The 24,958-nt window shown below is 44.5% G+C and overlaps 1 protein-coding gene across 1 annotated transcript in view; it reads left to right on the forward strand.

Moving 5' to 3' along the window:
• The window catches only part of LOC126456256 (nephrin-like), a 168,691-nt gene that overhangs the window by 109,104 nt on the left and 34,629 nt on the right, over nucleotides 1-24,958 (forward strand). The window contains exons 8-10 of the mRNA XM_050092011.1: nucleotides 5,137-5,267; nucleotides 12,852-13,011; nucleotides 24,332-24,625. Coding sequence (XP_049947968.1) covers nucleotides 5,137-5,267; nucleotides 12,852-13,011; nucleotides 24,332-24,625 — 585 coding nt within the window. The remainder of the gene's footprint in view (nucleotides 1-5,136; nucleotides 5,268-12,851; nucleotides 13,012-24,331; nucleotides 24,626-24,958) is intronic.

The raw sequence follows: 24,958 nt of genomic DNA on the forward strand, positions 1-24,958 counted from the left end.
TGGAGGAACTGCATTGCAAATAATAATATTCTCTTTTTTTGTGATTTTAGTGGAATTTTTCTTCAAAAGAAGTGGAATGAAATGGGAAGTGCAACGAAATCTTGAGTTCAATAAAAAATTAAATTTTTGAGAAAATGCTTTTGAAATAAAAAAATTATTATTGGGAGACTTGTTGGAGAATAATTACAATAAATAAAATTTTTCATTATCTAATGATTATATTAATTAACAGTATACCTTATTCCTCATCTTGACCAGTGTTGCCGACCGCCTACATCACACAACCGCACTGGGCTGCTACTACTGACCTACCGCTCTGCATGACGACTACAGACAGACTCGCAACGACTGACTGAGAACCGCTCGCAACACTCGCGCGGTCAAGCGCATACTCTCTGGTCACAGATGCTACAATGCCTCGCCATCGCTGCTGCGTTACATACGTGTTTCAATATATATATATATATATATATATATATATGTGCTACTCAAAGTTTTGCAGCCCTCGTCTGTCGCACTGGGCCAAACGGCGCAGACTCCCCTATCACGCCAGTTTCTCTTTCGTGGCATATTGAAATAAAGCAAGAGATGCAATCAAACCAGACATGACCTTGCGTAAGCTAAGGAATTACGATACAAATCGAAAATCACAGTATAATGTTATACGCATATTACTCAGAAATAAAGTGCCGACGGACCTTATTATGATACAGCGATTCATACCTACACCTTTCCTCGCTGTATGCCTGAATTAAGATGCTTAACGGCTCTTTGCTCCATTCTATTTCTAGAACATGAAGCAATCAATAGAGAAAATACTTTCACAAAAAGCTAGTATAAAAGAAAGCCTACTGCCAAGTAAAGGAAAAAAAGTTTCTTTCTGTATTTATGAAAACCACTTACTGAAAAAATGCAGAAAACCTCCAACACGAAAATCTGTAATTTGCCACTAACCACGTAAAAATAAGCAAATAACAAGCAGAGCGCACTGCAGTACCCATTCTGCGCATGCGCTAGTTATCGCAGAGTAGTGCGCAAGCGCGAATTAACGGCGGTTTAGAATGGCGATTTAGTGCGCCAATAATGTGTCTGCTTATTTACGTTAGTTTCACCCATTCTACGGCTAAATAGCTGTCGTCCTAGACCAGTACTAAAGCTCTGCATAGGGAAAGTACGGCCAACTTGCCAGGGCCGCCATTTTGGGAACACTTCGCCGCTGGTGATACATTGACTTCTGCAGTATATTTAGCTGCGTATATTAAAGAAATGCACTCAACTGCCTGATGCACTGCTAAAAATAATCAGCGGCTCCAAACGGAACATGTCGGATATTTAACAACAGAAAATCTCAACACATTTCAGCTAAGGCTGAAGCATTTGTTGTGGCGAGCATGAAACACAGTTTTTTCTCTGCTATCGTTTATTAATAGCGAAAGCATATTTCTCAATTCTTGTTGCGATATCAACTTTGAACACCTGTTTTCGTAAGTAATGTTAAATTGGCCCTATCCAGTAGTCAGCAGGACAAAAGGGAACCAATATTAGTTATCAAGCGCAAGGAAAAATCCAGCGCTAATTTAAAGCTCTACATCGACTTACTTGTTGTTCCTGCTACTTGGTACTAACAAAATTCACCCAATGTCTCTTTTGTTATACAAAATAAAGCGTTAGATTCAGATACATATGAGCCGTACCTCAGTAAATAGAACTGATAAACGTGCCTATATGTTTGCGCATGCTTTATATTTTTGTCAGATCTATCCCATAAAATTTCGTCTGCAATTGTTATATAACATTAGGAGAATGGTTACGAAAGTACAAGAGAATACTATATTTTTAAAATGTATTCAAATAAAACTACGTCTGCTATCAAAAATAGGCTGAAGGAAACAGCAAGAACTGTATTCATATTAATATAATGTAGAGTAGCGGCCAGGTTGCAACAGTAATAAGTCTCCTAGTAACGTTAACGCATACTGAATGAAAGGTCATAGGATCGGTCCTTGCCTAGGGAATATTTTTTTATTATTGTGAGCATCGTATATATAAGTTTAAGCCGTACTGTACCGTCAATCAGGTCAAATTTTTTACCAGTCACGATATCTTTTACAGTACGACTCACTATTTTTCGTTTTATGTGCTCACAATGGCAGTTTTAACTCTACGATTTTGCGTTTTGCGATTATATTACCATTAAACCATTCGATTAGCTCTTCTGACTTTCTTTTTGCTGTTCGAATGGATTGGAAAGTAAGTAACATAAATGTAAAAAGGAGACAAAGACAAAAGGCCAGAAATGAATAAAATTAAATGAATGAAGTCGAGTTCCTGCAACATTTTCCATTGCGACCAATATTCTCTTTTTTGTTGAATCTCTCCCTTCGGAAGGAATTCTGTACAGTTTTCCTCCCTTTTCGCCTCGAAACGAACAGCCAAAAGCACAACACTGATGCATTATTCAACTTAAAACTTCGAAGATACACGTTTCCTATGCTGCACACGTAACTCTTGGGCCCACAATGGCTGCTAATGTCACATGACGCGGTTTCAGGCCAATCCTGAACTGCGGACGGCGTCAAACGGAGGGGAAAAGGGTGACCATACTTTCCTTATAAAGAGCTTTAACCAGTACTACACCTCAGAGCTTTAACCAATACCGTTCGCTGCTGATCGTCGTGTAAAGTGGGTCTCATAAACGCATAATTTTTTTTTCAGTAGACTCTCTTTTATACTAGCTGTTTGTGAACGCATTTTTTCCAATTGATTGCTTCATTTCAAGAAATGAAATGGAGCCAAGAGGCGTCTTAATTGAGGCATACAGCGAGGAAAGGTGTATGTATGACCCGCTGTATCGTAATAAGGTACGTCGACAATTGTTTATTTCTGAGTAATATGCATATATCGATATACGGTGATTTTCGATTTCTATCTCAATGCCTTAGTTTACGAAAGTTCATGTTTGATCTGATTGCATCTCTTGCTCTATTTCAGCGCGCGGGATTAGCCGAGCGGCGCCGGCACGGTAGCTGAGCGTGTTCGGTCAGAGGGCTTGCTGCCCTCTGTAATAAAAAAAACTGAGTTAATGGATCAACAACGAACTAAAACGGGTGTCTTTCGACGTCCACCCAGAGCAGATACAACGAACGAAAACGAACAAAACGAGATTTTTTTTAAAAAAAGAAAAAAAAGCTGTCTAAGGCGCTGCAGTCATGGACTGTGCGGCTGGTCCCGACGGAGGTTCGAGTCCTCCCTCGGGCATGGGTGTGTGTTTGTCCTTAGGATAATGACACACATTTGAACATTTTTTGCTCTATTTCAGCATGCGAGAAAAGAGAAAGTGGCAGTGATAGGGGAGAAAGTCTGTGCAATTTGGCCCAGTGCGACAGATGAGGAGTGCAAAACTCTGAGTGGCACACATGTATATATTCCAAACTGTGAAGAATAAGACAAATGCACCTTTAAAGTACTGCAGATTGCAGTGGATACATCCACAGCCACTTTTGAAACGGTGGGCTGTACTGTAATGTGGCCAAAAGCCAGATTTTTATGAAGATTTCCCAGTAGCCAGGAAACGTAATGTTACAACCGGTCTGGAACGTAACAGGGCATTTACTGGTATTTTATACATGATCTAGGGTGGTATGATCACAAAACGTATAAATATATCATTTAATTCTTACTTTCGAGAAGGTGAGACAGACTCCCTCATAACTGTGTCACACTTGCTAATTCCATCATCTATCATAAAAATGGTTCAAATGGCTCTGAGCACTATGGGACTTAACATCTACGGTCATCAGCCCCCTAGAACTTAGAACTACTTAAACCTAACTAACCTAAGGACAGCACACAACACCCCGCCGGGAATCGAACCCGGGAACCCGGGCGCGGGAAGCGAGAACGCTACCGCACGACCACGAGCTGCGGACCCATCTATCATAGACAGCAGCTTCTCGAAACAGGCCATATCCAGCTTCAGAAAGTTCCGAATTTCATGCGGATCCTTGAGCCTCAGTTCTTTCATAACAGTGAATATAATCCCCTGCCTTTGTCCCTTCTTTCCATCCTGGGTGTAACTCAACAACGTCTGGCTTCTTTTTTTCGTCGTCGTTCTGCCCTAATCCGAAGATTTACTGCCACTGCCATGGCATTGGCTCCAAAAACATGTGGGTCCTCCAAGTGCAAAATGCTGTATAAATACATATACCTGTGTAACGAAGAGTCATAATATAAAACTAAGGGATCAGACAGATGTGTCTGCTTTTCGTACGTCATCACCGTTTGCTGCGCATATGCGCCAGGTATATCACGCGTGGGTCGTGTGATAGGTCTATGTGAACCATCCTGTAGTTACAGAGTGGTGTGAGTTCCCGAACCTCTTGTCGACCTCTGTTCACAAGTCTGGGTATTTTGACATTGGCCTCTCAATACGTATATTCCTTATTGTCATTTCTTTTTACCAATATTAGTTTATTTCCAACAATAAGCAGCTTTCACTCGGTTAATACTCGGCAGAAATCAAACCTGCATTTGGATCGGACTTCCTTAACTCTTGTGCAACAAGGTGTGCAGTATACTGCTGCATCCATTTTCAATAAGCACCCACTCGAATTCAAAAATCTTAGCAGTAATCCACGCGCTTTCAAATCGAAACTGAAGAGTTTCCTCATGGGTCACTCCTTCTATTCTGTCGAGGAGTTCCTTGAAAAATTGAGCTGATTCTCATTGTATTGCTGATAGCGTTTGCTTAAACTTATCGACTGATTTTCTTTCAGGTTCATGAACATATATTTTTATCTGTTATTACTTTTATGTTGTAAGTTCATGTACTGACACGTTCCATGACCTTGGAGATTTGCTCCTCAATTTGGTCCTACGGAACTTGACATGTAAATAAATAAAATAAATAAATAAAATATGGACGGTTGGGGCGCTAGTACATAGGTGTACGGTTTACACGCATCGTGTAATAGTGGCTTAATACGCCAGTAAGTGATGGAATCGTGGCCGGGTGCTGCGTTGTGTTTCTTCGCAGTGGTGCTCTTTATATCGTGTGCTATGTTTCGTGAGCTGCTGGAACGAGTATGCCCGACTGTTAAAAACACTGTGTCTGGGTGTGTGTGTGTGTGTTGGCAGACGCGCCGATGGTGACGCTGCGGCTGGGCCCCACCCTCAGCGCGGATGACGTCAAAGAGGGCGACGACGTCTACTTCGAGTGCCACGTGGCGGCCAACCCTCGCTGGACGCGCCTCCACTGGCTGCACGACGTGAGTACACGGCAAGCCGCTTCTAACAATCTCCACACAGGGACACCGACTCGCGTGCGAATCGTGCTGCCAGCGCTGGGTAACACCTCGCAGATGAGGGCTTACATGGGCTTCCTGACTGTGGCGTTTCGACTCTTTTGTAGCTGCCACAGGAGCCCTCCGATAAGCAGTTCTGCACCGTGAGTTTTCCGAACAGAGTGTCCCCCACTGTTGATTTATACCAAACGTTCACCAGCATCGCATGTGTTCTCACCGTCACTTAGCCAGTTTCCTCACCGACAATCTCCATTTCCGTATAGTTTCGTAGCCATAATCTGCTTTTGTTATAAGTAGTCTGTTTAGGTTTCTATGTTGGTAACGCCATGTAGTGTTCTGTATTAAAATCACTGACTGTGCTGTGTGCAGTCCTTGGCTGGTTGGACTCATTGTTGGAATATTCGCTTGTGTAGCGTTGGGCAGTTGGATGTGAACAGCGCGTAGCGTTGGGCAGTTGAAGGTGAGCTGTTGCCGACCGATAGATCGACAATGCTTCGCTGTTCACTAATTGTTTCACTGTCTACACCTGGTCCACTTCCTTATGCACAGTTACCAAATTACTACTTTGAATGTCTGTTAATTCATTACACGGTGGTCCAAACACACTACTCTCGTCTTCACTGTCATTTCTCAGTTTACTTTGGAGCCTAGTATTACGTTTTTCACACGCCATAATTGTCACAATATTTCACACGATAACACAGAAAAGCACGATTTGAAGAGAAAAATAAGAAAACACATTAAAATAGCACTGAAAATAATATCCACTTAATTGGACGCGTGGCTGCGAAATACTTGGTGCAAATTTACATGCATGTCACAACTGTTTTACAGTACAACAGTGAAAAACTACAACTACAAAGGAAATCCTCTCTACAACTACTTGCTAGCAATAAACAATAACTACAATAATTACTCAAACTACAAGAAAAAAATCAGAAGATTCCAGTGAGGTATCCTTGGCTAAGGGTCGACGTATGAAACATGCCCTTGAAAGATTATGAATCACTGTGCTGGTAAACTTCTACGTTATTTGATTTTCAAACAGCTGAGCAAAACTCAACGTACTCAAACAGTTTTCTTTTTACTTATACTGATCATCACTATACTGCCACACAATATTTTTAGCGCAACGCAATCTGACTTTCAATAATCCCTACAAATAAATGGCCTTGAGTGACAATAACCTATACTTTTCATGAATCACTTACCTCACAAAAATCTTCGTTACTTGAACTAATGCAATACAGTGAGGGCCAATACTTCCAGCTAAATGAAATATTCTAACTACTGAAGGCACTAACTACTGATAGGCATAGTCATCCAATGAAAGATTTTGATAGAGAATAAACAATGTATTTACCTTAATAATCATCAAAAGTCATCATATATATCTATCAATTCATGACAACCATCTTTACAAATTTCCTTTTTCTGACGGACACACGTCCAGATCGTCTGCTTATACCAACCTCTCAAAACTCTGGCATCTCTCTCTCAACATCCACCACTGCTGGCGGCTCACCTCCAACTGCCCAACGCTACGCGCTGTTCACATCCAACTGCGCAACACTGCACAAGCAAATATTCCAACAATGAGTCCAACCAGACACAGACTGCACACAGCGCAGTCAGCGATTTTGATACAGAACACTACGTGGCGTTACAAACATAAAAACCTAAACAGACTACTTACAGAGTTCTTTACACTCTCAGTAAAGGAAATAATTATAACGACGAAAGCGAAGCCGTCTCTTCCCTAGAAGGTCTAGAATGGCTCGGACATTTGAGGGTTTTTTCGAATCAGTTCAAGCTACGGGACACCATACACTAGATATCGGAAGCACAGAAAAGAGCCTTGCGGTTAAAGGCGCTGCAGCCTGGAACAGCAAGACCGCTACGGTCGCAGGTTCGAATCCTGCCTCGGGCATGGATGTTTGTGATTTCCTTAGGTTAGTTAGGTTTAATTAGTTCTAAGTTCTAGTGGACTAATGACCTCAGCAGTTGAGTCCCATAGTGCTCAGAGCCATTTGAGCCACAGAAAAGATTCGAAAGGTACTTTCCTGTTTTAATCGTAGAATCCTGGGCATTCACGGCTGGTGTTTGTGATATTACTGATTGTTTGTGTAATGGGCGTGGAGCCGTGATCCAAGGCATAGTTATTTGCCTGACGTATCATTTTCCAATGTTAGAGACATCAGCAGAGGCTTCAACGACTCTGAGAGCAGTTACAGTCTCAAACAAGCTCAGCAAGCCGAACTGTTTCTACGCAGCCACGTAACGGTCGGTGCGTGACGTCATCAGACTGCTGCACAAGATCGCAGAGTCGCGCCGACATATGCTATTGGAGCTTTCAGAGGGGGAGGAGTTAGTACTAAGGTCTAGAGCTTCTAATGAACAACAACCAAGTAAAGGGAAAGTTTTCCTTCCATTTGAAAAAGCTATCACGGATTGCATCAGCAAAGTACTCAGGAAACACGATACTCTTAAATATGTAATGCAAGCCATTTTTTCTCGGCTAATTTCGGTCCAAAACATGCGGAATTTGCTATGGTACATCCTGGACCTTTCCCGCTTCATCCAGTGCAGTTTCATGAAGTTCCAATATGTGGCGACGCTTTACGTAGCCTTCAAAGTGGTGTCTGCAAAGAATGTGCGTTCCAGGCAGAGAGCTCTCATTGAGTTTCTTTTGGCGGAAAACCAGATCATCGTTGATATTCGTAGGCGCTTGCAGAAAGTCTACAGAGACCTGCCAGTGAACAATAGCACGGTGAGTCGTTGGGCGAGACCTTTGTCATCATCACAACAAGGTCGATCAAACCTGTCCGAACTCCCGCGTGCCGGCCGGCCGCACACAGCTGTGACTCCAGCAGCGTTGGAACGTGCGGACACTCTTACTCGAGCTGATCTACGGATCACAATCAAACAACTCGCTGCTCAGCTGGAAGTCTCTGTTGGTGGTGGTGACACACTCGTCCACGAGTTGGGTTCCTCGTCGCCTAACTGAAGACCATAGAGAGCAACGAAGGACCATCTGTACGACATTGCCGGCGCTTACGAGGGTGATCATGACAATTTTTTGTCCAACGTTGACACAGGCTTTGAAAAATGAGTTCATCACTTCGAATAGCAAACAAAACGGCAATCCATGGAGTGGCGCTACACCACCTCCCCTCCGACGAAAAAAGTTCAAATACGTACCGTCAACCGGTAAAGCCATGGAGACGGTCTTCTGGGACTCTGAAGGGGTTATTCTATTTGTTGTCCTCCCTCGTGGTGCAACGATGCGATCAAGACTGACGTGTATTGCGCTATCCTCAGGAAACTGAAGATACGACTCGAGCGTGTTCGACGCCACAAAAAGCCAAACAAAATTCTCCGTCTCCATGACAACGCAAGGCTTACAGGAGTCTGCACACCCAAGAGGAGCTCACAAAACACCATTGGAGTGTTCTTCCTCATCCAGCATACAGCGCAGATCTCACATTTTTCGACTTCCATCAATTTGGCCCGCTGAAGGAAGCACTACGAAGGAAGAAGTAAGCGGAATGGGGGTGGGGGTTATTGATGTAGCAAGATGTTGGCTCCGACATTGAACAGTAGGGTGGCATGCAGGCATACAAGCTCTGCCAGTCGTCGCATTGAATGGAGATTAATTTGAAAAGTAGAGTTTTTTAGCCAAAAGAGTGGGGAATAATATGGTGTACTGGAATCCTGAATAAAACTAAGATTTCAGAAAAATAAATGTGTTACATTACTTATTGATCGCTACTCGTACGGAATTGATACAGGTTTTAAACCAACAATTGTCAGCCGGCCGGAGTGGCCGAGCGGTTCTAGGCGCTACAGTCTGGAACCGCGCGACCGCAACGGTCGCAGGTTAGAATCCTGCCTCGGGCATGGATGTGTGTGATGTCCTTAGGTTAGTTTGGTTTAAGTTCAAATGGCTCTGAGCACTATGGGACTTAACAGCTATGGTCATCAGTCCCCTAGAACTTAGAACTACCTAAACCTAACTAACCTAAGGACATCACACAACACCCAGTCATCACGAGGGACTTAACAGCTATGGTCATCAGTCCCCTAGAACTTAGAACTACTTAAACCTAACTAACCTAAGGACATCACACAACACCCAGTCATCACGAGGCAGAGAAATTGCTTTAAGTAGCTCTAAGTTCTAGGGGACTGATGACCTCAGAAGTTAAGTCCCATAGTGCTCAGAGCCATTTGAACCATTTTGAACAATTATGGTGCGCGAATATCTGAACACTGCAAACGACTTACGCCCGCCGCTTTCCGCAGCAGGAGATATAAAATCCCTTTTACTTGCGGCCTACTGTACATAGGAACTACAAAAAGAAATTCTAACATTCGCCTCAAGGAAGAGCAAATGACGCCTAGGCAAGACAGATAAATTAGTAGTAGCAGATCATGCACTAGCACCGGGAAACCACCCAGTTAGTTTCTCTGACACTATAGTTTTAGCAGGATCTAATAACTACTATGCTAGGTTAAACACAGAGGTCATAGAAATACAAAAGCACAAAAGCAATTCCAAAAGACGTTGTGAGCGCTTGTGTTAAGGGGTTCCGGAATGGCTCAAAATCATGAAAAGTTCAATTTTTACTTTTTTGCGTTTTCTGAATCTACAGACTATTGCCTTTTAATAGATATATAATTTATTCAATTCCGAAGACTACAACTATTTTTAAATTTTTTTTGAAATGTGTTCTACATGGGCGTGACCCACTGTGGCGCTGTTAAACTGCTGTCAAATGGTGTTATTATTAACGTCCGTGTTCATCAGGTACATTTTAGTGATGTGAGATAAAGTATGTGTTGTGGCTAACCTGTGATGGTTCAATATATATCGCTGGTGTGATTGTCGATTGTTTCATGTTTATTTACTCTGTCGTTATCTCGAAAATATTCGTAAGTAATTCTGTTTCTTGAGTCTCTGTTTTGTTGAAGTATAATAATGAGTAAAAGTAAAGTTATTAGAAATGCTCTGAAGGCTTTTAAGAAAAGGAGAAATGTTGGAAAGCCAAAGGTATGTGTTATTACTGTAAACAATAAAGACGATAACCAAGTGAGTGAACCTAACCTCTCAAGTACACCTGCCCATAGCGGTCAAAGTGGGAAAGAAAATACTTCACAGAAGAAGCTTGGTTCAATGAGTGAAAACTATGAATGTTTTATGGGCGAATCGGATGTGAATGAAATATTTGATATGTCGGATCTCAAAGGAATGTTTTCAAACTGTGTAAGATGTATTCATTGTAGTGAAGTTGGTCTGGAACTCTCCATAATAAAGCACGTAGGACTTGCTAGTGAAATACAACTGAAATGTGATAAGTGTTCATACATGACCACCTTTTGAAACAGTGTTGCAGTAACTGCAACTGAAGAAAATGGTAGCAAAATCTACGAACACAACATTAGATTTGTTTATTCCTTGCGTTCAGTTGGTAAGGGTGCTACTGCAGGTGCAATCTTCTGTGGCATCATGAATCTTCCAAATCCCCCAACCAAGTTTACGACCTATAATAAATTAATAGGGTCTAAAGCAGAAGATGTCTGTATAGAATCTATGAAGAACGCTGTGGAAGAGGCAGTAATAGAAAATAATGGTAACAGAGATTTGACTGCAGCGTTCGATGGTACCTGGCATAAACGGGGACACACATTTCTTCATGGTGTAGTATCTGCCACCAGGTGTATACAGGGAAAGTTTTAGATGTAGCAGTAATATCAAAGTATTGTAGATGTCCACAAAAATATAAAGGTACACATGAAAATAATTGCAAAGCTAACTATAGTGGCAGTAGTAGAGGAATGGAAGTGGCTGGTGTTGCCAGTATATTCCAGCGTTCTGAGGCGTGTGATAAAGTGCGATATGTTAATTACCTTGGTGACGGTGATTCTAAAAGTTTCAAACATGTTCAAGGACTGAAGCCCTATGGTGATGATGTTGTAGTGCAGAAATTTGAGTGTATTGGACACGTACAGAAGCGAATGGGAACAAGACTTCGGCGACTGAAAGCTTCGTACAAAAAAAAAAAAAACTCAGTGATGGTAAAGGGTTGGATGGGAAGGGAAGGTTAACTGACAATGTAATTGACAAAATGCAGAACTATTATGGAATGGCTATTAGGCAAAATACACAAAGTGTCGACGAAATGATGAAGGCTGTTTGGGCTCTTTTTTTTCATACTTTTTCAACCGATGAAAATCCCCAACATAGCTTGTGTCCCAAAGAAGAAGACAGTTGGTGTAAATATAACAAAGAATTGCTAACTGGTGAAGTGTACACTCATAAGCATAGTCTGCCTCATGCAATAATCGAGGTGATAAAACCTATTTTCAGAGACTTAGCAGCACCTGAACTGTTGAAAAAGTGAATTCACGGAAAAACTCAGAACTCCAATGAATGTGTAAATAGTGTTATATGGTCGAGAATCCCCAAGACTGTATTTGTTGGAATAGAAACACTTCACTTTGGTGTGTATGATGCTGTTGCGACTTTCAATGATGGCAACATTGTAAGGTGCAAGGTATTTAGAAATATGGGAATGAAGATAGGTTCTAACATGGTACGAGCGATGCTTGCTTTAGACAAGGAATGCCTTCGGGCTGCAGACAGGGCTGTAAAGAGTCTAGAAATACAAGCAAGAGTAAACAGGAGGAGGAACAAGAGGAAGCTGGAGGAGGAGTTTGCAGAGGATGAAGATAATCCATCCTATGGACCTGGAATGCACTAAAAAGTTAATCCAATCTTTGTCGCTCGATTCCCAAAACTTTTATTTTCTCATACTAATTACATGTTTTCTAAGGATCTTCCAAACGTATTTGTTTCAAACTTTCAGTAAATGTTACACAGTACCTTCTGCATAATTTAACACAGCCTTTTTCCAAAAAACTGTATATTTTTGGATATATAAATAAAAAATTGCAAAAAAGTTGTGACTTTTCATTACAATTGAAAAAAAATCATCTTTAATAACTGAACTAAAATTTTGTAAAATCCCTGTGTTAAGTTGTAGTCCATATTCCAATAAATAATCTGTAAAAAGTTCAACTTCCTACCTCAAATACTTTGTGATGAAAGATGTAATTTATAAGCGTTATTTTAACATTGCAAGTATATGGCGTTCCGGAGCCCCTTAAATAAAACAGACAGTACCAACTCTTTCCCACTACAAGCACCATATCATACACCATGTAATCAAAAGTACCCGCATACCCCCAAAAACATACGTTTTTCAAATTAGGTGCATTGTGCTGCAAAGTACTGCCAGCTACGCCATATCAGCAGTTAACTCCCCCAGCAAAGATAAGGCAGCCAAGACTCAGTACGCGCCACAAGCAAAGAAAAGAGCGGGAAGTATTTTATATTGTCCACTCTTTGTTTTGTTAGTTATTTCGCAAATTACCCACTGCAACACTCGAAACCTCAGCGAGCTGGTGCGCATAGTCTCAGCTTGCTACTGCTGGGTATCCAGAGAGAGAGAGGAGCATGTGAGTATGTGGTGTGACGTGTGCCAGGGCTCGCCGCTGGAGCACCGGCCGGCATCTGGGGTGATCGTGAGCAACCAGAGCCTGGCCCTGCAGCGGGTTCGACGGCAGAGTGCGGGGCGTTACGTGTGCGCAGCCGCCAACACGCAGGGGGAGGCCGCCTCGCAGGAGCTGCACTTCCGCGTCAAGTGTGAGTACTGACCACTCCTATCATACCACACCGAGTGCCGTGTGTGTGGCTTCTAGACGACCTGCAAACACGATAGCTATGCTGTAAGAGGGCAGACTACAGTATGTAATTCCTGGTGGGCAAAGAAACAAAACAGTTGATATCAACATATCTCCAGAAATAAACAGTGAGTCTTGTAATTTTACTTCCCATATTACCTACGAACATCATAACATTTATTTCGGAAGTACCTCCAGATGATCAATTGGACGAGACATTATTAAAGAAGGCGTGCAATAACGACTGTATTCTAAATAAATCTTAACATACATAACAATTATTCTGTACTTGGAATTTTTTCTCGACATCCTGAAGACTAATTCCTGAAAATGTTTGGCCCCATTGTCTTAGATCCATTGGCTCTTGATTGCATTAACTGAAACACCATTTTCACTGATTCCCTTGACAGTCATTTTTTCACCCAAAAATTATTTCTAAAAGACATCACATAATATATAGGGCGTTCGGAAATTTCCGTTATAAACTTCAAAGGCTTGTACAGGGAAGTCAGGACAAGGGTGTTTCAAGAAGGACTTGACAATTTTAAAAATTCATACAAATTTATTGAAAAAAGATTTAGAGCTGGCTTTAGTGTTATTTCGTAGGAAAACACATCAAGTTTTTTTCCCTTGAGCTAAATGTTGTATGTGGCTTCCGTTGGTTATCCTTCACATATCCTACCGGAAGTCAATTTTTTCCCAAACTCGCTGTTGCATTGCACACGTAACTTGCTCAGTGGCGGCGTAATTTCTTGTTCTAAGTTCAGGTAGAGAAGCCGGCACAGGAGCTACAAACACAATATCATGGATGAATCCCCATAAAAAACGAGTGGTGTCAGGCCTCGGGAACGTGGCGGGCCATGTAATCGGTGCATCACGGCCAATCCATTGACCTGGTATGCGCTCACAGAGAAAATCCCGGATGTAATCCAGGTAGTGGGGTGGTGCACAATCTTTCATGAAGTAATATTTCTTTCTTGGTCATCCTCATCGATCTGTCGTATCAAAAATTATTGTAACATATCCAGGTACGAAGTCGTCAGATGCGCTTGGACGACCTGATGATTTTCCATGTCTTACCGAGCACCCTGTTTCTACGAAACATTTATGCCACTCATAAATTGTAGGTCTACTAGGAGGATCCTTAGCGTACTTGGTACGGAAATTACGCGGAAATGTTGTCAACGACTTCGATTCTTTAAGCCAAAACACACAGATAGCACATTCGGGTCCAGTGAAGGGAGCCATCTTGAACGCAACTGCCGCTAGCGCTCCTTACGGTGCGATTTGGCACTAGCGATCTACGCGATGCAAAACTTGATGCACTTCCCTACAATTTGACACTGTCATCACCTCTGTAGGTACTACGAATTAATTTATATGAATTTTCAAAGTTGTAAAGTCCTTTTTGAAACACACTATATTTTGAATAGAAATACATGTCCGGAAACGTGATCCAACAAGGGAGTTGCAACGCCCTATCCTGAACAACGTTAAATTTAATGGCTTGGCTTCCCTGTATTTCAGGAACTACTGTAGCTATTGACACAAAACTTTTACAGGACATTAAATTGTATGTTCTGAGTCTACTGAACAACAATAATTACATTTTAGCCTCTGCTTTCGGAAATACAGTTTTTTAATTACATGGTTAAAATTTTTTGTACTGTTTTGTATGTTATCCTAAATAATTTTAATTATACATAATATTATATTTTTCTTTTAGTTCAATAGACACTGGATATCTATGTTATTACTCCTTGAAAATTTTAATACTCTACTCGAAGTGGTTTCTGAGATTTAGGGAAAAATGCAACAGAAAATGTAAATTTTCAGGAACGTCTTCTAAAGTTTCAAAAGACTGTAACTCACTTTATATATGCTTAATTTTTTATTTTTAGTGACTCAGAAGTACCTTGCACCATACTGTATATCATCCTCTTGATCTTTTTCCAAGTTTCTTCTTCTTTCTGGACTTCTTAGTGGCCAACTGCATACTCTGCTTTATCAATGCGAACCTTGTCCGTCCGTTCAAGTTCTCTGATGCAGTTTGCTCCAGGATTAGTTCCCATATACTGTAGAATTTTCATCCTACCAATGTTGCCACCATTAAAAGCAATAACGGCATCACTGACCTCCCATTTTAGTGTCTTCATTCCAACAAAAACGTGTTTTGGTAAGCGAGTCCATTTAAGACTATTGAACGACTCATTGGGATTCTGAGTCTGACTTCAGTAATTCAGGATTTGCCGGGTCTATGTAAATAGGTTTTATGATATCCATGACTGCTAGTGGGATGAAATGTTTATGGCTGATGAACTGTTTGAGTACTGGGCATTGCGATAATTTCACCATGAACCATGTCCAGGAGGGCAAAGGTGATGTTGTTGAAGGACTAGTTATATTTAGTTAACTGCAACATAAAAAACACACCGTGCTGATACGAAGGAACAGCATAAAAACAAATGAGGAAAGATAGAGACTGCGCCAGAGATAATAATTACAAATGGGAATCACTTGCACACATCATTACACGACACGTAACACTGCACTTCGCCACTCCCCCCTTACAGTCAACGGTACTTTGTGCTGAAACGGACATGTCGTCCGGACCGGGCTACAACGGGTCGTGCACAGGCTGCTGATGGTGCATTAGAGGCAGCCCCAGACGTCCATTGAGGCTGACCTGTGACGTGCAGTGGAGTGGCTGGAGCTTCGGTCATGTCCGTAGTGTGTGTAGATGCGTCCGTACCAGTGTAGGGAGCGTGGAAAGCTGGTTTGAGCCTGTCGACGGTGACGGTTGTTGTGTTACCCATCGCATCGACATTGACTGTCTTATATGCGATTGCAGTCTTTCTCGGCGTATTCCACTGATGAATTCTTCTCGGGTTATCAGCCGAGTGGTGGCGTCGTCTTGTCACAACGTTTCAATGAGTTTCGTACTCATTGAAACGTTGCGATAAGACGACGCCAACACTCGGGTGATAACCCGAGAAGAATTGATCGACTGACTGTCTTGTCCTCCCTACTGATGACAAGATAAGGTCCGTCGTAGGGTGGCTACAGAAGCTTGCGTACTGCGTCCTGCCGTAAGAAGACATAGTGGCATTCCCTTAGCTCGTCAAACACAAATGGGCGACGGGTCTGTTGTTCCCTTTGAGCAACCGGCCATAGTTGCCGGATTTCTGTACGCAGCTTTTGTACAAAATCTGAAGTGTCAATGCCGTTGTCTGGCACATTAGCAAGGAACTCGGCGGGAAGTCGTATCGGCTGGCCATAAACAAGTTCTGCAGTCGTGGCGTTCAGGTCTTCTTTCAGCGACGCACGGAGACCCAGGAGGACAATGGGCAACGTCTCTGTCCAGCGCTGTGAGTCGTGACAACGAAGCGACACTTTCAGTTGTCGGTGCATGCGTTCAATTAAACGATTTGCTTACGGGTGGTAAGCTGTAGTTCTAATGCACCTTGTACCAAGTAGGACAGAGAGTGCTTTGAACAAATGCGACTCAAACTGGCTTCCTTGGTCTGTTGTGATTCGTAACGGCACTCCGAAACGGTCAATCCATCCCCTGAAGAATGCAGTCGCAACAGTTTCGGCGGTGATGTCGGCGATCGGGAACACCTCGGGCCAGCGCGTAAAACGATCGATGGCTGTAAGGCAGTACGTGTATCCTTCCGATGGTGTGAGAGGTCCTACTAGGTCTAGGTGGACATGATCAAATCTCTGATTTGGGGGAAGAGATGTACCAAGAGGTGACCTAACGTGCCGGCTAACTTTATTCCGTTGACAGGCCACACACTGTCACATATATTGCTTGCAATCTTTGTCCATGTGTGGTCAGACAAAAGCTGTCTTCACCATGTTGGTAGTGGCTCGCATTCCAGGGTGCGACAAGTTATGTAAAGAGGCGATTGCCTGTTGTCGAAAGTCAATAATGACAAAATGTGTCGGTTTGTTGGTGGCGACATCTAGAACTTAGAACTACTTAAACCTAAGGCCGGCCGAAGTGGCCGTGCGGTTCTAGGCGCTGCATTCTGGAACCGCGAGACCGCTACGGACGCAGGTTCGAATCCTGCCTTGGGCATGGATGTGTGTGACGTCCTTAGGTTAGTTAGGCTTAACTAGTTCTAAGTTCTAGGGGACTAATGACCTCAGAAGTTGAGTCCCATAGTGCTCAGAGCCATTTGAACCATTTTTTTCAACCTAACTAAGCCGGCCAGGGTGGCCGTGCGGTTCTAGGCGCTACAGTCTGGAACCGAGCGACCGCTACGGTCGCAGGTTCGAATCCTGCCCCGGGCATGGATGTGTGTGATGTCCTTAGGTTAGTTAGGTTTAATTAGTTCTAAGTTCTAGGCTACTGATGACCTCAGAAGTTAAGTCGCATAGTGCTCAGAGCCATTTGAACCATTTGAAACCTAACTAACCTAAGGACATCGCACACATCCATGCCCGAGGCAGGATTCGAGCCTGCAACCGTAGCGGTCACGCGGTTCCAGACTTTAGCGCCTAGAACCGCACGGCCACTTCAGCCGGCGGCGGCTGGTAACCTGGGTCCGTAATGCAGCTACTTGCGCGATGAGCTCGGCAACCTGTGCTTGTAGCGCGGCGAGACTTATCTGCCCGAGGTTGTGAGCAAACTGTTGCGAAGCATGCGGGTGGATACATTTCTGCTATGCAATCCTCGGTTTGCGCGAGTGCATCCAGATCGCTGGCACACACTGTCAATATTTTCTGCGAGTCGGATGGCGGGCGCGATAGCCAGATATTCCGCGGAATGTCACTGACCGCGTTGCTCGCTAATCAACGCAGTCGGCGTAGTAGCTGCGATGGCGTGCCATAGCTTAGCTCCTCTGTGCGGAGTAGCTTCTCCAATCTCTTCGCCTCGGACTGCGAGAGCCGGGTAATCAGAGCGTTCTTGATGGTTGTGCAACGATCATTACTCGGTAGTGACGCCAGAATATCTCGTAATTCTGCGACCATATCTTCACTGAGTGCAGCAACTACATAACTGTAGTTCGTTTCGTCTGCGGTTGACTTTCTACTTGAGCAAACCACAGAACGGGATTTTGTTGCCAAAACGGTGGTGGTTTTACTGTCACGCGATTAACTACTGCGCCAGTAGACACTTCCGCAGTTGGTGGTGGGTCTGCCATCGTGAGTTACGGCGAAATGGAACACGGAAGATGCGCGACGCGGCTGACGCGGATGTTCGTATTTAACGCGATGCAGCACGATACGGAGCGTTAGTGATCGTCGAATTTCACGTTAGTGACCGTCGGTCATCACGTCGAGTGATTGCCATTTGTAACTACACTCCTGGAAATTGAAATAAGAACACCGTGAATTCATTGTCCCAGGAAGGGGAAACTTTATTGACACATTCCTGGGGTCAGATACATCACATGATCACACTGACAGAACCACAGGCACATAGACACAGGCAACAGACCATGCACAATGTCGGCACTAGTACACTGTATATCCACCTTTCGCAGCAATGCAGGCTGCTATTCTCCCATGGAGACGATCGTAGAGATGCTGGATGTAGTCCTGTGGAGCGGTTTGCCATGCCATTTCCACCTGGCGCCTCATTTGGACCAGCGTTCGTGCTGGACGTGCAGACCGCGTGAGACGACGCTTCATCCAGTCCCAAACATGCTCAATGGGGGACAGATCCGGAGATCTTGCTGGCCAGGGTAGTTGACTTACACCTTCTAGAGCACGTTGGGTGGCACGGGATACATGCGGACGTGCATTGTCCTGTTGGAACAGCAAGTTCCCTTGCCGGTCTAGGAATGGTAGAACGATGGGTTCGATGACGGTTTGGATGTACCGTGCACTATTCAGTGTCCCCTCGACGATCACCAGTGGTGTACGGCCAGTGTAGGAGATCGCTCCCCACACCATGACGCCGGGTGTTGGCCCTGTGTGCCTCGGTCGTATGCAGTCCTGATTGTGGCGCTCACCTGCACGGCGCCAAACACGCATACGACCATCATAGGCACCAAGCCAGAAGCGACTCTCATCGCTGAAGACGACACGTCTCCATTCGTCCCTCCATTCACGCCTGTCGCGACACCACTGGAGGCGGGCTGCACGATGTTGGGGCGTGAGCGGAAGACGGCCTAACGGTGTGCGGGACCGTAGCCCAGCTTCATGGAGACGGTTGCGAATGGTCCTCGCCGATACCCCAGGAGCAACAGTGTCCCTAATTTGCTGGGAAGTGGCGGTGCGGTCCCCTACGGCACTGCGTAGGATCCTACGGTCTTGGCGTGCATCCGTGCGTCGCTGCGGTCCAGTCCCAGGTCGACGGGCACGTGCACCTTCCGCCGACCACTGGCGACAACATTGATGTACTGTGGAGACCTCACGCCCCACGTGTTGAGCAATTCGGCGGTACGTCCACCCGGCCTCCCGCATGCCCACTATACGCCCTCGCTCAAAGTCCGTCAACTGCACATACGGTTCACGTCCACGCTGTCGCGGCATGCTACCAGTGTTAAAGACTGCGATGGAGCTCCGTATGCCACGGCAAACTGGCTGACACTGACGGCGGCGGTGCACAAATGCTGCGCAGCTAGCGCCATTCGACGGCCAACACCGCGGTTCCTGGTGTGTCCGCTGTGCCGTGCGTGTGATCATTGCTTGTACAGCCCTCTCGCAGTGTATGGTGGGTCTGACACACCGGTGTCAATGTGTTCTTTTTTCCATTTCCAGGAGTGTATTATCTCTGGCGCAGTCTCTGACTTATTTGTTTTATGCTCTTCTGCTGTTTAATCTTCTAGTAAAGGAGTCGTATGAGTTACGGTGTGTTTTTTATGTTGCAGTTAAGTAAATACAACTAGTCCCGTAACAGTGGTGTACTGGTCTTTCATCAGTTACAGTCTGTGGAAGAACATAGCCCAAACTGCCTGCTTCATTTTCACCAAATCTTCAGTATCATTTCCAATGGCCATCCAGTAATATTGCTGCAGTTCATCAATAATTTTGTCTGTCAGCCTGCTCTTATTGTTTTACCATCAGGCAATTTCTTGTCTCTCAAACTTTATTTCAACTTCCTCAAACTGGTAACCATCCTCTTCCAATCACGACCAATAGAAACACGTAATTTAACAACACAGCAATCCACAGCCTTGTCTATAAAAAAATTACAAATTTTATTGCACCTTGAAGTAATGCACGTAAAAATTTTAACATTTTCAACTGGTGTAGATTATATTTAAAAAAATAAAATAAATACTTCCCATGTGAGTATATATATATATATATATATATATATATATATATATATATATATATATATATATATTTGGAAATTATAATTAAGTAAAAATCCGAAAATTTGAAAAAATTTCCCTTCTAACTCCCCTTAAATGATTTAAGTTCCTTCACTGCTCTGAGGTTGTCTACTTATATGTTACTCTTGTTGGCAGCTGTTGTTGATTCGAATTCTTGAATATTTATTTCGTCGTCTTTGGTGAAGGAATTTCGGAAGCATGTGTTTAATAACACTGCTCTGACAGCACCGTCTTCCATAGTATGTGGATTGCTATCGTGCAGAGAAGGCATTGATTGTGTCTTGCCGCTAGCATACCGGAGGCTAGTGTCGCGCTCTGTCCATGGGAGTCGTTCTCAGACCCGACTGCTGCTGTAACAGAATGATCGTCCGTCTCAACGAGTCCGCTAGCGAATATTGCAAAGTGCCTGTTTGCAACATACAATGGGATTCGCTACCTCGCGGAAGACAACTACTCACAGCAGCACAGCTCCAATGGTCCAGGCAACACAGCAGCCGAACAGCAGCTGACTGAAGGCACGTGCTGTGGTCTGAAGATTACCTCATTTCAAATTATGCAAGGCGTCCAGCTCAACGGCGATCCGATGAGGCGTTTAGACCACACTGTGTGAAAGGCATAATGAAGGCGATTTGTGGGGAAGTTTTCGTGCCTCGACTGGAGCCCATTCATTGAGGGTGCCTCGAACATAAACCAGGACGTTTACTTCACCATTATCGAAGTTTTCGTGATGTTCATGCTGTGCCCACTACCATCTTCCAACATGACAAGTGTAGAGTTCACATGGCAGTAGGCGTATCTTCCTGGCTTAACCATCACTGATGGATACTAATGCACATCAGTTGTCCCGTTAAATCGCCTGATCTTAATCCGATCTCAGTGACTGGCACTATCTGGAAGAGCAGGTGAAATGTATCAATCAGGATTCCCACCATTTGGTAGCCGTATCTTAATTAACCATCAGTGGTTGGTTTCAGATAGATATGCCTCATGAAACTAGTAGTCCAGCTACCTCGCCTGATGCGGACCGCTACCGAGGTCAGAGGCAGTGTTATACGGTAGTAGTATAATGTCTCCTCAGGGTGGCCAGTTCTTTGTTTCATGTGCTTATTAATTTCTCTCTCATTGCTAAAGGTGATCAGAGGAGCCGTCGTGGGGTGTAGTGGAAGCATCCCCAAGTTGCATCACCAACTGGCTCACTCTTTCGAATGTTTCAGGCTGTAGCAAAACACCATCACACGCTACGTGAACACACAGCTTAACTGTTTGTCTATCACCAACTGGTTTAGCATACGCAACTTCTCAGATGGCCCACACAAGCAAAAATCGCGGCATTGAAGTCTGGTGATGATGGTGGCCAGGAATAGCCTCCTCATCCAATCCAACTCCTGGGGAAAGGTCATTCAGATGCTGATGAACGGAGATACCGTAGTGAGCTGCTGCTCCATCGTGCATGAGCCACACTACCTGTAGCACAGCTGAGGGCACATTCTCCAGCAAAAGACGGTGAATGTTCTTCAGGAATTCCACGTGCGTGTGCCCAGTGAAGAGTTGCGGGAAGACGAGTGCTTCCAGGTTGTCGCTATTAATCCCAGCCAGACAATGATACTAAACCATTGCTAACGTAACAGTTCAACCATTTTTTCTGTAGCCCAAGGATGACAACTGGATACGCTTATTATGGTTAATTAATACGACATAGTGTATAATATAGTGTACGAGTAATAATTATTAAGTACTTCATTACACACTGTCCAATTTGAGACACATGCTGACATGTACGTATTCGTTAGTTTTCCCGTGTGGTATCACCTCCTTATTTAATATTTATCTTACATAGTGGGACCTCAGCTATCACACTATAACACTGCTGAATGTGCAGGGTCTAGCAGGGAGGCATCACATGTACTATAAGGGTATTTTTAGGAACGTTCCGGTTTTTTGGGCCGGCCGGTGTGGCCGTGCGGTTCTAGGCGCTTCAGTGTGGAACCGCGTGACCGCTACGATCGCAGGTTCGAATCCTGCCTCGGGCATGGACGTGTGTGATGTCCTTAGGTTAGTTAGGTTTAAGTAGTTCTAAGTTCTAGGGGACTGATGACCACAGATGTTCAGAGCCATTTGAACCATTTGAACCGGTTTTTTGTATATTTCACGTGGATATAGTTGTAATGTAAATGTGGGTGTAAATGTACACTGAAGTGCCAAGGAAACTGGTATAAGCATGCATATTCAAACAGAGAGATATGTAAACAGATAGAATATGGCGCTGCTGACGGGAACGCCTACAAAAGACCACATCTGGCGCAGTCGTTAGATCGGGTGCTACAATGGCAGCTTATCAAGAATTGAGTTTGAACGTGGTGTTATAGACATCGCACGAGCGATGGGACACGCTTAGCATCTCCGAGGTAGGAATGAAGTGGGGATTTTCCCGTACGACCATTTTACGACTGTAACGTGAATATAAGGAATCCGGTAAAACATCAAATCTCTGACATCGCTGCATCCGGAAAAAAATTCCTACAGGAATGGGACCAACGACGACTGAAGAGAATCGTTCAGCGTGACAGATGTGCAACCCTTCCGCAAATTGCTGCAGATTTCAGTGGTGAGCCATCAAGAAGTGTCACCGTGCAAACCATTCAACGAAACGTTATCGATATGGGCTTCCGGAGCCGAAGGCCCACTCGTGTACCCTTGAGGCTGCACGACGCTAAGCCTTACGCCTCGCTTGTGCCCATCAACACCGACATTGAACTGCTGATGACTGAAAACATGTTGCCTGGTCGGACGAGTCCCGTTTCAATTTGTATCGAGGGGGTGGACGTGTACAGGCATGGAAACAAATCCATGGATCCATGTACCCTGCATGTCAACAGGGCACTGTTCAAGCTTGCTAAGGCTCTGTAATTGTGTTAGGCGTGTGCAATTGGAGTGATATGGGGTCCCTGATACAACTCTGACAGGTGACACGTACGCAATAATCCTGAATGATCACGTGAATCCATTCACGTCCATTGTGCATTCCGACGGAGTTGGACAATTCCAGCAGGACAGTGAGACGGCCCACACGTCCGGAATTGCTACAGAGTGGCTCCAGGAACACTCTTCTAAGTTTAAACACTTCCTCTGGTGACAAAACTACCAAGACATGAACTTTATTGAGCATGTCTGGGATGCCTTGCAACGTGCCATTCAGAAGATATCTCCACCCCCTCGTACTCTTACAGATATATCGACAGCCCTGCATGTTTCATGGTGTTAGTTCCCTCCAGCACTACTTCAGACATTAGTCGAGTCCATGCCACGTCGTGTTGCGGCACTTCTGCATGCTCGCAGGAGCCCTGCACGATATTAGGCAGGTGTACCAGATTCTTTGGGTCGTCAGTGTAGGCGTACATCTGGATGTAGGTGCTGGTTCAGATGCATAAACTGACGCAGAGGGAGACATAGATGCCAATGCAGATGTAGATGTTCTTGGAGGTGTAGATCAGATATAGGTGCTGATGTCAGTGGACGTTTAACTGTAGATGTAGACATGGATGAAAATGCTGATGTAGATGTAGATGCAAATGTAGATGTAGGTGCAAATGTAGATGTAGGTGCAAATGTAGATGGAGATGCAAATGTAGATGTAAATGTAGATGCAGATGTAGATGCAGATGCAAATGTAGGTGCAAATGTAGATGTAGGTGCAAATGTAGATGTAGGTGCAAATGTAGATGGAGATGCAAACGTAGATGTAGATGTAGATGCAGATGCAGATGCAGATGTGGATGCAGATGCAAATGTAGATGTAGATGCAGATGCAAATGTAGATGTAGATGCAGATGCAAATGTAGATGTAGATGCAGATGTAGATTTAAATGTTGATTTAGGTAAAATATTGGTGTAGATGCAGATATAGATGCCTGACGCCTTCCTGCAAATGCACAGCTTGCCTACTCTGTTTCTAGAGCACACGGATTGGGTGTGGCGGTGTTGCAGACGCGCCGTACTGCGAGGAGGAGGGCGAGTCGGTGGTGGGCGCGACGCGGCAGGAGACGCTGGAGGTGTGGTGCCGCGTGTCGTGCGACCCGCCGGCGCTCGCCTTCCACTGGCAGTTCAACAGCTCCGGCGAGACGGCCGAGGTGGCGGCGGCGCGCTTCTCCAGCAACGGCAGCGCGTCCCTACTTCGCTACACGGTGCGCTCCGAGCTCGACTACGGCACGCTGCTGTGCTGGGCGCGCAACGCCGTGGGCGCACAGGCCCGGCCCTGCGTCTTTCAGGTAGTCGCCGCAGGTAAAGCGCGTCCCCGGCTGCCACCACCACAAGGCCCCAGCTCCATCCCCTGTTCCTCTAACTTTCCACAGGGCGTTAAATACACGAAGGTTGGAACTTTAAAAGTGGCAACTATTTATTTACAGCTCGTACAAAATACACTCCTGGCAATGGAAAAAAGAACACATTGACACCGGTGTGTCAGACCCACCATACTTGCTCCGGACACTGCGAGAGGGCTGTACAAGCAATGATCACACGCACGGCACAGCGGACACACCAGGAACCGCGGTGTTGGCCGTCGAATGGCGCTAGCTGCGCAGCATTTGTGCACCGCCGCCGTCAGTGTCAGCC

The sequence above is a fragment of the Schistocerca serialis genome, chromosome 1 (assembly GCF_023864345.2).
Source record: "Schistocerca serialis cubense isolate TAMUIC-IGC-003099 chromosome 1, iqSchSeri2.2, whole genome shotgun sequence".
NCBI lineage: Eukaryota > Metazoa > Arthropoda > Insecta > Orthoptera > Acrididae > Schistocerca > Schistocerca serialis.